The sequence below is a fragment of the Lipotes vexillifer genome, unplaced genomic scaffold (genome assembly GCF_000442215.2).
Source record: "Lipotes vexillifer unplaced genomic scaffold, Lipotes_vexillifer_v1.1 scaffold43, whole genome shotgun sequence".
Lineage (NCBI taxonomy): Eukaryota > Metazoa > Chordata > Mammalia > Artiodactyla > Lipotidae > Lipotes > Lipotes vexillifer.
In genome coordinates, this window is record NW_006770037.1 from 2,689,520 (window position 1) to 2,702,215 (window position 12,696).

General features: G+C 43.9%; 1 protein-coding gene across 2 annotated transcripts in view; it reads left to right on the forward strand.

Annotated features, from left to right (window-relative positions):
• The window catches only part of SAMD4A (sterile alpha motif domain containing 4A), a 232,868-nt gene that overhangs the window by 165,825 nt on the left and 54,347 nt on the right, over nucleotides 1-12,696 (forward strand). Inside the window, exon 3 of one of the 2 annotated variants that reach the window (XM_007445975.1) lies at nucleotides 11,689-11,952. The exons of the other annotated variant lie outside the window; for it this stretch is intronic. Coding sequence (XP_007446037.1) covers nucleotides 11,689-11,952 — 264 coding nt within the window. The remainder of the gene's footprint in view (nucleotides 1-11,688; nucleotides 11,953-12,696) is intronic. 2 annotated transcript variants of the gene reach the window in all.

Here is a 12,696-nt window from a genome sequence, read left to right on the forward strand (position 1 = left end):
TTTTTTTTTTTTTTTTTTTTTTTTTTTTTTTTTGTGTTACGCGGGCCTCTCACTGTTGTGGCCTCTCCCACTGCGGAGCTCAGGCTCAGTGGCCATGGCTCACGGGCCTAGCCGCTCCACAGCATGTGGGATCTTCCCGACCGGGGCACGAACCCGTGTCCCCTGCATCGGCAGGCGGACTCTCAACCACTGCGCCACCAGGGAAGCCGAGGGGTTCTTTTCTTTAATGGAAAAGAAGGTGATTCACGTGCCCTGACCCTCCAAAATGGAAGTGAAACGCGAACACTTAAAATGCGTGGGAGGAAAGGAGAGACCAGGTTGAGTCTGAATCAAAGGAACGTTATTCTGATTGGGGCAGAGAAAAGATTGTCTGTAGATAAGAATTCTGAAAGAACAAGGAAGACACTTCTTTTGGTATGACAGGCCATGGTAGAAAATTCATGTCTTGTAAATCTGTGAAACACTATCAAGCAATCAGAGATATTTTTCATACTGCACATAATACACTGAAAATGCTCTATGAATATCATTAGACTGGCTAGTACTTTGAGTTGATCTTTCAGTTAGCAGTGTTGGTTTATATTGGGTTATTCTTACTCTGACGACTAATAACTAATATTTCTGTAGGACTTTACAGTTTAAAAAACACTTTCATGTACAGTAAATGATTTAATTTTTCAGCAATCTTATGATGGAGGCTTTGATAGCTACTGCTGGAGAAAACTGAGGCACAGAATGGCCACATGTCTTCCAACCCAAATCCCAAATTCTTATTCAGCAGGCTGCATTTGCTGCAGATGACGCCTCCCCCAGTGTCAACAGAACAGGTGTGAAGCCAGTAAGTCAGAGCTGGGTGTGTAGCCAGGACATCTTAACCTTGACTGTGCATGCAAATCTCCTGGGATCTTAAAATGCAGGTCCTAATTCTGGGTCTGGGGTGAGGCCTGAGAGTCCAGCCTTTCTAACAAGTTCCCAGATGTTGCTGGTGCTGCCGGTTCATGGATCTAGAACACATTTTTTGCTGCTTGTGAATCAGTTATGCTCTCACCTACCGCATTTTCAGACCAGGAGAGAATGTACTCAGAGCTTTCTGCAGCTGATTCATGTCCAGAGAGAGCCTGAGGCTGACCCCTGACCCTCTCTTCCTGCCTAGCAAGGATGAAATGGCCACAGCAAGAGGCAGGCACTATTGCCCAGGAGTCAAAACATTGTATAGGGAGCCTTTAGAAATTTCTGCCCAGATATCATTCACGTTGGAATTCTGGTTCCAAAATATCTATTTTACCTGGAGGGCAGGACAAGAGTGATAAAATCCTGGGCTGAAGAGCCTGAGCAGAATTCTGCATGTGAAGCCAAAGCGATGATGTGTATGTTTTCTTTTGAAGTGACTTAAAGAGTAAAAAAGTGCCCATTCTTTGGGGGCATTTTATTAAGACCAGGCGGCCAACCTGGGGAGGTTTGCAATGTCCAGGATGTGGGCAGAGTTTGAGGGGAACACTGAGGTAAGAAGACAGCCCAGGACAGTGGTTCTCAGCCTGGCTAGCCATTAAAACCACTCACGTGCATCGGAAAGTATGAATGCTCTGACTCCACTACAGGGATTTTCAGTTACTTGGTCTGGGCTGGGATCTGGGCATTGGGATTATTTTTAAGGCTCCAGAGGGGTTGAATGTACAGCCAAGGTTGAGAACTGCTAGCCTAAGACAAAAATGCTCCAGGATGGAAGACGGAATGAAGAATTTTATCCATATCTATATTAGTCAGTTCTCATTATTTGCAGTGCCGATGTTCTATGAAGTCCCTGTGAACACTGAATTAGCAAACACTGAACACCCCTGCTGCTAGGGGAAATACTAGGCTAGGTTCCTGCAAACCTCATGACATTTTCATTAACCTATCAATACATAACATTATTTTATATATGTTTAAAGACATCTTATTTAATACATATTGTTGATTCATTAATATCTGCATTCAAGGCCAACAGCACTCTTACTCATGCTGAATAAAACTTGTCCAATACATGTGTTTTCTCCCTAAAGCACATCACAGCCTCTTGCACTGAGCAACACTAGCCAGCCCTACACTTGGGGGCAATTTTAAACAGTAAATCACCAATGAAAGACACCGAAGTTAGAAAAACATGGCACTGAACAGCCTTGTAAAGGACACTGGTTTACAATATGAGAACTGACATGGGAAGGCTGAGCAACAGGGCCTGTTCGACTCCAGCCAGGAACATGTGCTCCAAGGACTCATTTTTTGCCAGTCTGCACAGGTCCGTGAATGACGATGAGAATGCTGCGAATGTTGATTTTTGGTTACAAGAAATTTTTAGCAAATAGGTGAATTCGCAAATACAGAATCTGTGAATACGGAGGATCAGTGATATATAAGACATAATAAAAGAACACACACTGTATAGTTTGTATGCAGGTCAAGGTGGACATAGAAGTAGACAAGCAAAGAGACCTGTGGATCTGAGCTGGTTGTCTGGGGTCAGCCCAGCCCCCCTGATCACCCTGGGGCAGCCTGTTCTCTTTGCTGCCCAGATCTTAAGGCTCCAGACAGCCCTCCCCATCTCATATCCAATAAGAAATGAATTCTGTTCAATTCCTGTCCTTAAACTAGAACAGTCCTGGGGCCTGAATTATTCCAGGAACCTCATGCTTTCAGTGTCTCTGGAAGTCTTTTATTGCAGGACTGATTTATAATACCCAAGTCGATGAGTTGAGAGCAATTACGTAAACGCTGTTTCTCTGGGATAGAGAATAACGGTCCGGTTTAAATGAAAAATGCAGTGCCAAGTCAAAAATTCAAATCGTTATGTGTAATTACAGACAGCAGTAAATCAATTTTACAAACACAGTACCAATCTCACTGTGTCCCAACACCCACAGGGTCAGGTTGTGACAGTTTACATTTGAGAAGAGGCTGAAGGTGAAGAGAAGGTGGGAATTGGGATGCGTGAAGCCTCAATAGCTTGCCTTGAATCACATGGTGATTCAATCAAATGTAATTAAGAAACCAGGAGAACCCAAACCATCCAATTTCTCTTAATTAACACCCCCCCCAAATAATCTAATTAGCAGTGTAAGCTCAAATTGTGGGGTTTTTTTTTTTGAATCGTCATTTATGTGTATTGTTACACTTGACATTTAGATTGAATGCTTTAATGAAAACAAGAACCAATTCCCTCATCAGTAAATTGCCGGCCGAAATGCTGAGAATCTCCAGTTCTCATTCTTCTATCAAGGAACTAAGTTAAGAATTAGTCAGGACTGCATAATACATTTCTAATTATTTATAACCCGTCTCCTAACACTAGAAAGAAAAGAAAAAAGATTGCTGCTTAATCAAGGCCAAGTTCAGAGTTTCACACTCTGAAATCCTGGCACCGCTCCTGCGTTTGGCTGCTGCTGAGCTGAGACCCTGATGGCAGTAGGATTTTGGCATCTTCTAATGATGCCAGTCCTTGCCTAATCAGTGCTGTTGCATTTAAGAGCCACCTCGCCCTCTTATCTGGGAGGCTTTTAAGCTCCAGTGGCAGTGAAGACTTTGCCAGTAGTTCAGCTCAAGACAGGAGTTAGTAGACAAGACTCCAAAATATCCTTTGTAAGCCCCTTTTAAGTGTGACCCCCTTCTCCTCTGGACAAGTGCTGCTGGTGGTGTCAAGATGCAAAAGGATACCCTGATGACTTGTTCAGTGACTCTGGTAGTGGCCCTGGGATTGATGCTCTGAGGCGGGGCTTGGTTGCTCAATCATGAAACCCTGGCTATTGCAGTTCCAAACTTGGATTGCTTTGCTGGTACCCGCATTCAGTCAGCGGCCGGGGAGTGTTAAACACAGGATGGACAGTGCATTTTGTAAACCTAAGAAGCACTTCCTGGATAGATATGTGAGCTCAGGTAACAGTGATTACAATTTGAGAGTTATCTTTTAAGAAAGGGGTAAGAGGGTAGTTTTGTCATCAAACATCTAACTTTCTGAGTTTCTCCACTCTCTTCCTTAAACACAGTGACTGGAGCATTTTTATGGACACACTGGTAAACAAAAAAGGAAATAGCTGCTTCAGTCCACTCGTGGCCACTTGCTTGACTCAAATATTTCCTTTACTTGGTGTCATAATCAAAATGATTCAAATTCTGCAACTCTGTCTAAACTCTTCACTCACCACATGGGTAGAAATTCCACGGACAAACCTAAGGTCTAAGAAGCCTAAGGGTTAAGTACATATAGGTATAACTATAGATATGAAAAGGAACATAATTCAGGAAAGTAGAAGTGAACCCAATATACAGGAACCTTAGAAATGGCTGGGTTGATTCCACAGTCCCTCGAATTGGCTGAAACATCTGCTTCAGTGGTGTCGTTACTTCCATAGTTGGTGTCATTGGTTTTGATAGAATGGAATGAGAGGATTTGGGCAGTTTCCTTTTAGGACTGCTTGATTTGAAGTTCAACTTGTAAGATCCTACTGATTTCTATAAAATGTATATATTGGCTTCTTGTCTAACTTATAAATAATGACAATGTAAAGTCAAACAGCGGTTTTCTAAAATAGATTTTCTACTGGATGACACCCAGTTTTGCCATTATAGAAACTGACAAAAGAGGACAAATGAAATGTACAGAAGATTAATGCAGCAATAAAAGTCTGCCAGAAACATTCTAATTTACTTCTTAAAAGCCTAAATGTTTAAGTGACAATGTGAAGGCAGAAACATACATCTTTGCTCTGCCCAAAGGCCGAGACTTCTGTGGAGTAATAAGGGCTGACACCAGTGACAAGGACTCACATCATGGAAAAACCTCTCCAGGTGCTTTTCCCTGAGTCAGAATGTGTTCACTTCAACATGGTATGAAAATGAGACTGAACGGGGAAAAAGAGATTTGGCAGTGTGTATTTGTCAGCCCTGTTGGGGTGTTCTTTGCGGCTCTCTCTTCTTCTAGAATCTCCATTTGTTTTGTTTTGTTGCATAGGCGAGTGTATACTTTCTCTTCAGAGAGCGTGTGGCTTCCTCCCTGGGCTTGTCGGGAACACCCGGTCCGCCCCCTACGTCTTTGCTTTGTAGCATATGCTCTTTCTTCTTCCCCCAGGATGAGGTGGAGTCTAAAGCTGTTTGGGGGAATCATCTTCTGGTGTCCAGATGTTGTGAGCACTGGTTTTCCAAACTTTTGGACAAGAAGCAGAGCACAAGCATGCAGAGTTGAGGCATAATAACCTTTCAGATTTGCTTTTAATCTATTCCCTGAAGCAATGAGACGGAGCATGTTGATTTTAACCGTAATAATTAATACTCCCTTCCCCCTCCAACCCCCGACACAAATCTGTTCTCGGCCATGAATGTGACTGGTGGTGTCTTTTTTTTTGCATGATGTCACTGATTAAATACCCAAGTTTGTTTTTTTTTTTTAATGTATTCTTGCAGTACTATTAATCTTTTCTTCCCCAAAGATTCCCACCACAGGGCCTCAGATTACTGGTTGTGGCACCACAAAACCAACTAAAGAAGAGGAATCCAGGGTCTAATGTCGTTTCGCCACTGAGCCTTACTCAAAGATGTTGGCTTTTTTTAAAAAGCAAATGCCTAGAATTATGCATACAAGTGGTGTTAGCAGAACTCTACTCTGAAAATGGAAAGCCTTCAGTAACAGTTCCTTAGATGCTCTGAAATCAGTGTTCTCAGAAGAAATTATTGGGATGGCACCCAAAAGATGCCTGTTAAGCAGACCTAAACTAAGGGAATGAACAGAAACACTCTCCCCAGTAACTTTGAAACAATAGCCATAGCTATTTTATAGCTGGCAATGGCTTGAGCTTTTTCTCCTTTAAACTTGACAAGTATCAAACCAGCTCCTGCAGCAAAACTCTCAAATTGGTGTATTCAGCAAAGGTTCTACTGATACTTCTGAATTTCTTTTGGGAGTAGGTCTAGAAAATATTGTTAAAGTACACCCTTAGCAACACGTAAGTAGAATATTCCCCGTGCTTTTTCATAGCCTGTTGACACACGTTAACATGTATCACCGGAGTAGGGAATTGACCTGGACCTTTTCATTCGGGAAAGAAATTCTAAGTTAATATTTTAAAATAATATGCAAATGTTTGGTTTCCTCATTCTACTTTTTAAAATCCCTAAATTAGAATGAGTTGTTTTTGTAAAGTTTAGTCATACTAGCAATTAGATTGAGTTCTCTCACATGAGCGTCTAGAATTTGAAAAATTAACAAAGCGTAAAGTTTTTCTGTGAAGGCCAACTTCTTGAATTAGAAATGGAGAGACTGGCTGAAGAAGACAGAAGAGTGAAATTGCAAATCATGTCTATGTGGCTGAACTCATGAGGGCCTGATGAGGCTGCAGAGCCCAACCTTGGGTTGAGAAGACAGGTTATTGGGTTTGATGAAAGAGAATGACATTAGGAGTATGGGTGTACTTAAATGCCCTTATTCAAAAGGAAATGAGCTTCAGCAGTCTCGATTCTAGACTCCAGGGCAAAATGCTGAGCCTGGAGATAGGTGGAAACTCACAGTGGTAGCAATGAGACCTGGTGGTGGAGTGAACTTGAGGAGATAGTGTAACTGTGAAAGGCACCAGAGGACTTTAAGCATACGAGTTCCCGAGGCCACTAGGGGCCCGTGGAACTCAGCAAACACGGCAGAGAATAGCAGTCATCTCTATCATTTATTGAGTTTGGGCCTCAGTTTTTAACAAAAAACTGGGATCCCCGTAAAACAATAATTGTACTTCAAATCTGATGATGAAAAAAATGACAAAAGAGCTATGAATTCAGCAGATATAGATGAATTTATCTTTTATTAATTTTAATACTCTCTACCTACGTATAAAAACCACGTATAGCACAGCGTCTCATCTACTAACCGGTGCACGTAGGGATTCCCAGGTCCTTCCACTACCCAGGGGCCCCCAGCTCACAACATAGGGATTATTGGATTACATTGCCTTTCAGGGCCTTGCAGCTCTGAAATGTTATTAATCTATGCTCATAATACTAATTTTAAAGCATTACTTGCATTCACTGTATAAATTTAAGGAGAACAGAGAAGTATGCAATGTATCTTTGAAAGATCTCCATTACCATTTGTTAGGATAAAGTTTCAGTGTAAGAGCTGAGCTTCAGTCGTCCGAACTGTTTGTGTATGAGGATCACTTCACTCCTTGACAGTGGGGTACAATTCTTTTTTGTGGGTTTTTTTTTTTTTTTTGCGGTATGCGGGCCTCTCACTGTTGTGGCCTCTCCCGTTGCGGAGCACAGGCTCCGGACGCGCCGCAGTCCCAGCGGCCATGGCTCACGGGCCCAGCCGCTCCACGGCATGCGGGATCTTCCTGGATCGGGGCACGAACCCGCGTCCCCTGCGTCGGCAGGCGGACTCTCAACCACTGCGCCACCAGGGAAGGCCTGGGGTACAATTCTTAACCTAACAGTAGACCAAGGAAAAGCTGGGCCCGTATCCCAAACCTTCCTCTTTCCACAAACCCCATTATTTGTCATATTAGAAGGCAGGAGAGGTAGTGATACCTAATTTTCTTAAAAGAGTCTATCTTGAAAAGTCTTTTCCTGAACCTTATTTCAATAGCTAAAAATCAAGGCAAAGTCAAGTTTGGTCAAAGGAAAGGGGAAAGAAATCTGATTTCCAGGCTTTCAAGAAAATACTTAAAAGAACAGAACCCAAAAAAATTTAAAAATAAAATAATAATAATAAAAAAAAAGAACAGAACCCAGCGCCAGGTATCGTATTTTCCCCTAAAAATGTGTTGAAAGTAGTCTCATGAAAGATGCTTGGAGATGAAAAAGAAATCATAAGGTTAAAGGAGGTCAGAGACGGCGGCTGGCCCCGAATGGTATGACAGAGTTTATTGCCGGATTATACGACCCTCTGTCCTCACATCATACTGCTCCACTGCTGAAGCAAGATTATTTTTAGCTGCTTTTCCCATATTTCAACTAGACTTGCTCAATATTTATTATTTATTTTTAGTTCATTTGAAGTTATAAATGTTCCAACTATCATAGTACTCTACTGTCATATGTACACATACATACATATATATGTGTACATACCTGAGATTTCCTATTCCTAAAAATATAAGCGATACGGGCTCTATACGCTACACAGTATTAAGTTTTAGCTTCAGTTTTTTTCAAGAGCAAGAGTCACAATTTTGCCCCCCTGGGCAATTGTTAGAATGAATCCCCCCTGAAATATGCTGTCCCTCCAACGCTCATTATTATAAAGTCACAAAATTCAGGACCTCGGTTCAGCTGGAACTTGCCAACTTCTGATCAATAGTGAGATTTTTTTGCAAGGTGTGCTTAATTCTGCATCATTTGAGTATTACTCTGGGGCAGCTTAAGTCTGAATGGAGCGCTGCTGTTGTCTGGCGTGCAGCAGTCAGCAAGCGAGAACATTCAAAAGGTCTGCCTCTAGCTAGAGTTATTCCGGGGCAGCTAACACAGTGTGAAGAGCTTCTCAGAAGCCTGACTTCACTGCTCTCCCCTCCCTACTCATAGGGAAAGGAATTTTATTTATTTATTTTTGCCTGAATATCCATTCTTCCTCTATTTACCACCACTTCAGATGAGTTCTTTTGGTTGAAAAGAAAAAGGAGCCATAGGACAGCCATCCACCCTTTGCCCCGGGCCACCTCATTCATTCCACCGCTGTGTGGCCTGTTTTCTCACACTCTTTCTGTCCATGGCATTTATTCTTTCCTCTGCTATTTTATGCCAAACAAAGTACTCCAGCACCTGAAGTAATACCAAATTTGGCTCCGTGGTCACCATTACCTCTACCTGAAGGTTTGTCTTCACGCCAAAGTGGCCTTGTTGGCAGGTGACCTGTCACCTGCTCCAGTCTCCTCCCCACAGGAAGGTGAGCCTGTATTGCCTCCAGGCCTCAGTTCCCTTTGGAGGAATGAGGTGTTTGCCCCGCACAACTTGGCTTTCATGTAGGTGTGGGCCCCCGCTGGCTCTCAGTCCACGGCCCTCTCTGCAAACCAAACCGAGAGGCATTGTGCTTGGTTGCTATGGCAGGTTCGCTCCTAAGGGGACATTTCTGAGTTTGGTGCCAGCTGTGGGAATCTTTATGATACAGACAGGGTGGGGCCTTAGGTAGAAAGTCCCTGGGAAAAGGTCCTCGTACCTCAGGAATAATTGATTTTTATTGGAGGCAGAGACCAACCAAGTTTGTGCCATAATCCCTGTAGCTTCGGTCAGGCTCAGGGTTATATGAAGAAATGGGTGTAGGTTTCTATGGACAAATCCCTATAAGTCCTGGGAAGTTAGGTAAACATTTAGCAGATTCCTTGGACACTGACAGCCTCCCCAAGGACACCCATCAGTGGGGAGGTAGCATGGATTTTAAGAAAACTTACGGTGGAAAGAAGCAAATTGGCTTCGTCTAATAACAGAATTCAACTGCTACCTGTGTGTGGTATTGTTCTCCACATCCAAAAACGGGGACTCTCTTAGCAGTGTTACCACTCATGGTTATGGATTCAGTTATAGCCTCTAACCAGGTGGAATGCTAAGGGTTCCAGCAGCTCTGAGCTGTGTGTCTCTCTTTGGCAAGGCCTGTTTTTATGGTTTCGGGCTCACTCTAATCCTGGCTGTGAAGAGGAGCCCCTGTTTCCACTCTGGGCACACCTGGCTGGCACCATTCAGATCATCCACCAGATATTCTGAAATGGTTGCAGAGGTACCAGGAAGCAAAGACATCTAAGCTGGAAAGTCCCAGCACTTGGGGCAGCCCTGAACAAGTCTGCCCAATTTTGTATAAATACTTAGACAGGCATGAAATGAATTTTCTGGATGTCTGGCTTTTCTTCCTATTGGCTTCTCTCTTCATTTTTGCTGCTGCTTCCTTTTTCTTTTTCTGCTTTTTCTTTTTTCTTTTTCTCTTTCTCTTGCTAATTCGGATCCAACCAGGTAGCAATGCATTTTCCAGGGAGCCTTTTAAAATAGTTTCTTCCACCGTCTATTTAGTGGAAATGCAAGCTGTTTCAGCCTGTTAGGATCCAAAAAATTTTTTAACAGTGTTCCCTTTGCATATTTTGAAGTTAGACGATAATTCCTTGCCTTTGATAGAATCGACCCAAATTAGAAATATTTCTCAGGTTACAGATACTAAACTTGGCAGCTCCCTTTTTCCCTTCCTTTTTTGTTAATAAGGAAGTTTCTAGCCCTTCTGATTGTCCCTCTTTCACACACAAGACTGCCCTTCTGGCCACAGGAAGCCAAACGGAAACACTGACAGCAGAGGTGTGAGCCCCATGGCTCTCAGGGCCTGGTCAACGCCAGCGGACCAGGAGCAGCCTGCCCTCACCTCTACTGCCCCAAACACACTTTTTGCAAACACTCAGACTTTTGGCTCTGGTCTTTATCTTTTTAAGTGGGCGTCAAGGGAGCCTGCTGTTCAGGTCTCTATGTGGGTGCTGCCCCACCAGAATGCGGTTTAACAGAAAGCAGAACTTCTTACACTGGGATGTCAGGTCTGCTGACTAAAAAACGCACAAAGATGAACGCCAGCAAAGCATTGCTAGTCCGGACTTGGGAGAGTAAATACCTCATTGGAGGGGATAGAGCCTGAGATGGAACTTAATGGCTTCCCTGAAAAATGTTTAAAAATGCATGTGGCTCAATTCCATGTTAACACTGCAGCAGTCAAAATAAACTGGACCTGTCAGTAGCCAGCGCAGAGAGAAAGTTATGAATAGACCTATTTTGTAAGGTTGTCACTTTACACGCCCAGAAAAACCAACCAAGGGTAACGTCGGCTCTCTCGGCGTTGATTTTGGTTAAATCCCTCCCTTGAATGACCTCAATTTAATTTGGCTAGTTATATGTGAGTTGTTGCTTTTTCCTGGTTTTCTGGAAAAGAAATTAAAAATGGGGGCTACACAGATGTTGCCCACTCCACGGAAGGGCTGAGCACGCTGGTAGAAACCATTCCTGGCTTACTGAGAGCACCCCACTGGCTTCTGAATGAACGCCTTGTTACCTGGAAGTGTTTTCAATATAAAGTTTGGCATTAACCTGCGAAGCCAAGAGAAAGAATCGGCCCTTTCACGCACAGCTACTGTGTCCCGAACCCCTGGTAGTGTTGGGCCCCTCGCTGAGCCTGCACCCCCTTCAGAGGTGATGGTTGCCCCGATTCCTGGTTGGAAGGACTAGTCCACTTCGTCTAGCTCAGCCCAGCAAAGATCCCCAACGATGATGACCCGCCTGCCTGCCCCTCCAGAAGTCCACCCTTAACGACATGGGTAATGTTGGGGTTTGTGTGTTTCCTCCCCTGCAAAAAAATTATCCAGGACATGTTCTTTTCAGTCTTGGCAGATGGCCACTTAGCCAGGCTGTCAAGCCTCACCTGATTTATGGGGCTACTACTCCAAATCCTGATTTCTAGAGTTGGAACTAAACCCAGATCCCAACCCACAAAAGCACAGGTCTGGGCACTATAGATGTAGCCTCCCTGGAGAAGCCCAACCCACCCAGAGGTACAGACAGCATCCTTTTTAATCACCCCGAAGGGAAGGGCCACCCCATGCCCACTGATGCAGTGATAAGACAGCGCCATCTCTCAGGGTGAAGAGGTACTGGGGGTTCTTCTGCGGCCCAGGCTAAAGGGGGGGGAATAACCTATTTCATTTTATTTTTTTTTTCCAGTTCTCTCAGGCCAGGCACACCACAGCCCTTTGAAACGATCTGTGTCCCTTACCCCACCCATGAATGTGCCAAACCAGCCTCTAGGACATGGATGGATGTCTCATGAGGACTTACGAGCTAGAGGACCCCAGTGCCTCCCATCCGATCATGCCCCCCTGTCACCACAAAGCAGTGTAGCCTCTTCAGGAAGTGGTGGGAGTGAACACTTAGAAGATCAGACCACTGCTCGTAACACATTCCAAGAAGAAGGTAGTGGTATGAAAGGTGAGTGACTACCACCGGCAACAGAGTCCATCCCTTTATTTGGAATCAGGAGGGTGAGAAGAGAGGTAGGCAGTGAGGAGGAAGGAGCCCGCCCCTCCCCAGGCTGATGGAGTTGACCGTGGAGGCAAGGGCTCGGATTCCCCTTCCAGGGCTTCTTGCCAAAACCTGGGAAGAGCAAGAGAGGTCAACACCCTCTTTTTTTCTGAATGCAGTGACTTGCAGACAATTAAATGTGTCACAGCTGGCGGTGATAGCATCTACTGTTTGCTCGTACGTTCCTCGGTCTGCCCTGTTTGTAAAGACGCTGAGCTGCTCCAGCCTTCTACCTCACTGCTTTGGCCAGGGAACCGTCAATAATTTAGCAAAACAAACCACAGGATCTTTTTTCAAATCTCTCTCAGTGTACAATCGTAGTGTTGCTTTCTTTCCTCTCTCCCTTTTCCTTTGATATCCAAAGAAGCTTGCAAACCCTTTTTCTCTGCATCTGTTTAAGGGACATGAAAAAAATACCACTGAGACTCTCTGACAGTGTTTTAAGCCTGATAGCAGATTTGCATACAGGTGATAAAGGCCTTTTGTGCAGCATAAATAAATGTTCCTACACTGCCCTGTAAATCTCTTCTCTTCTAAAGATACTCATCGGGAGATAGAGATTTCCAAATTACCCATGGTAGGTTCAGAGAGGATACGCACATTCTGTATTTTTAGATGCAAGTTGTTCAAGGGCTGGGAAGCCCTTAGGGA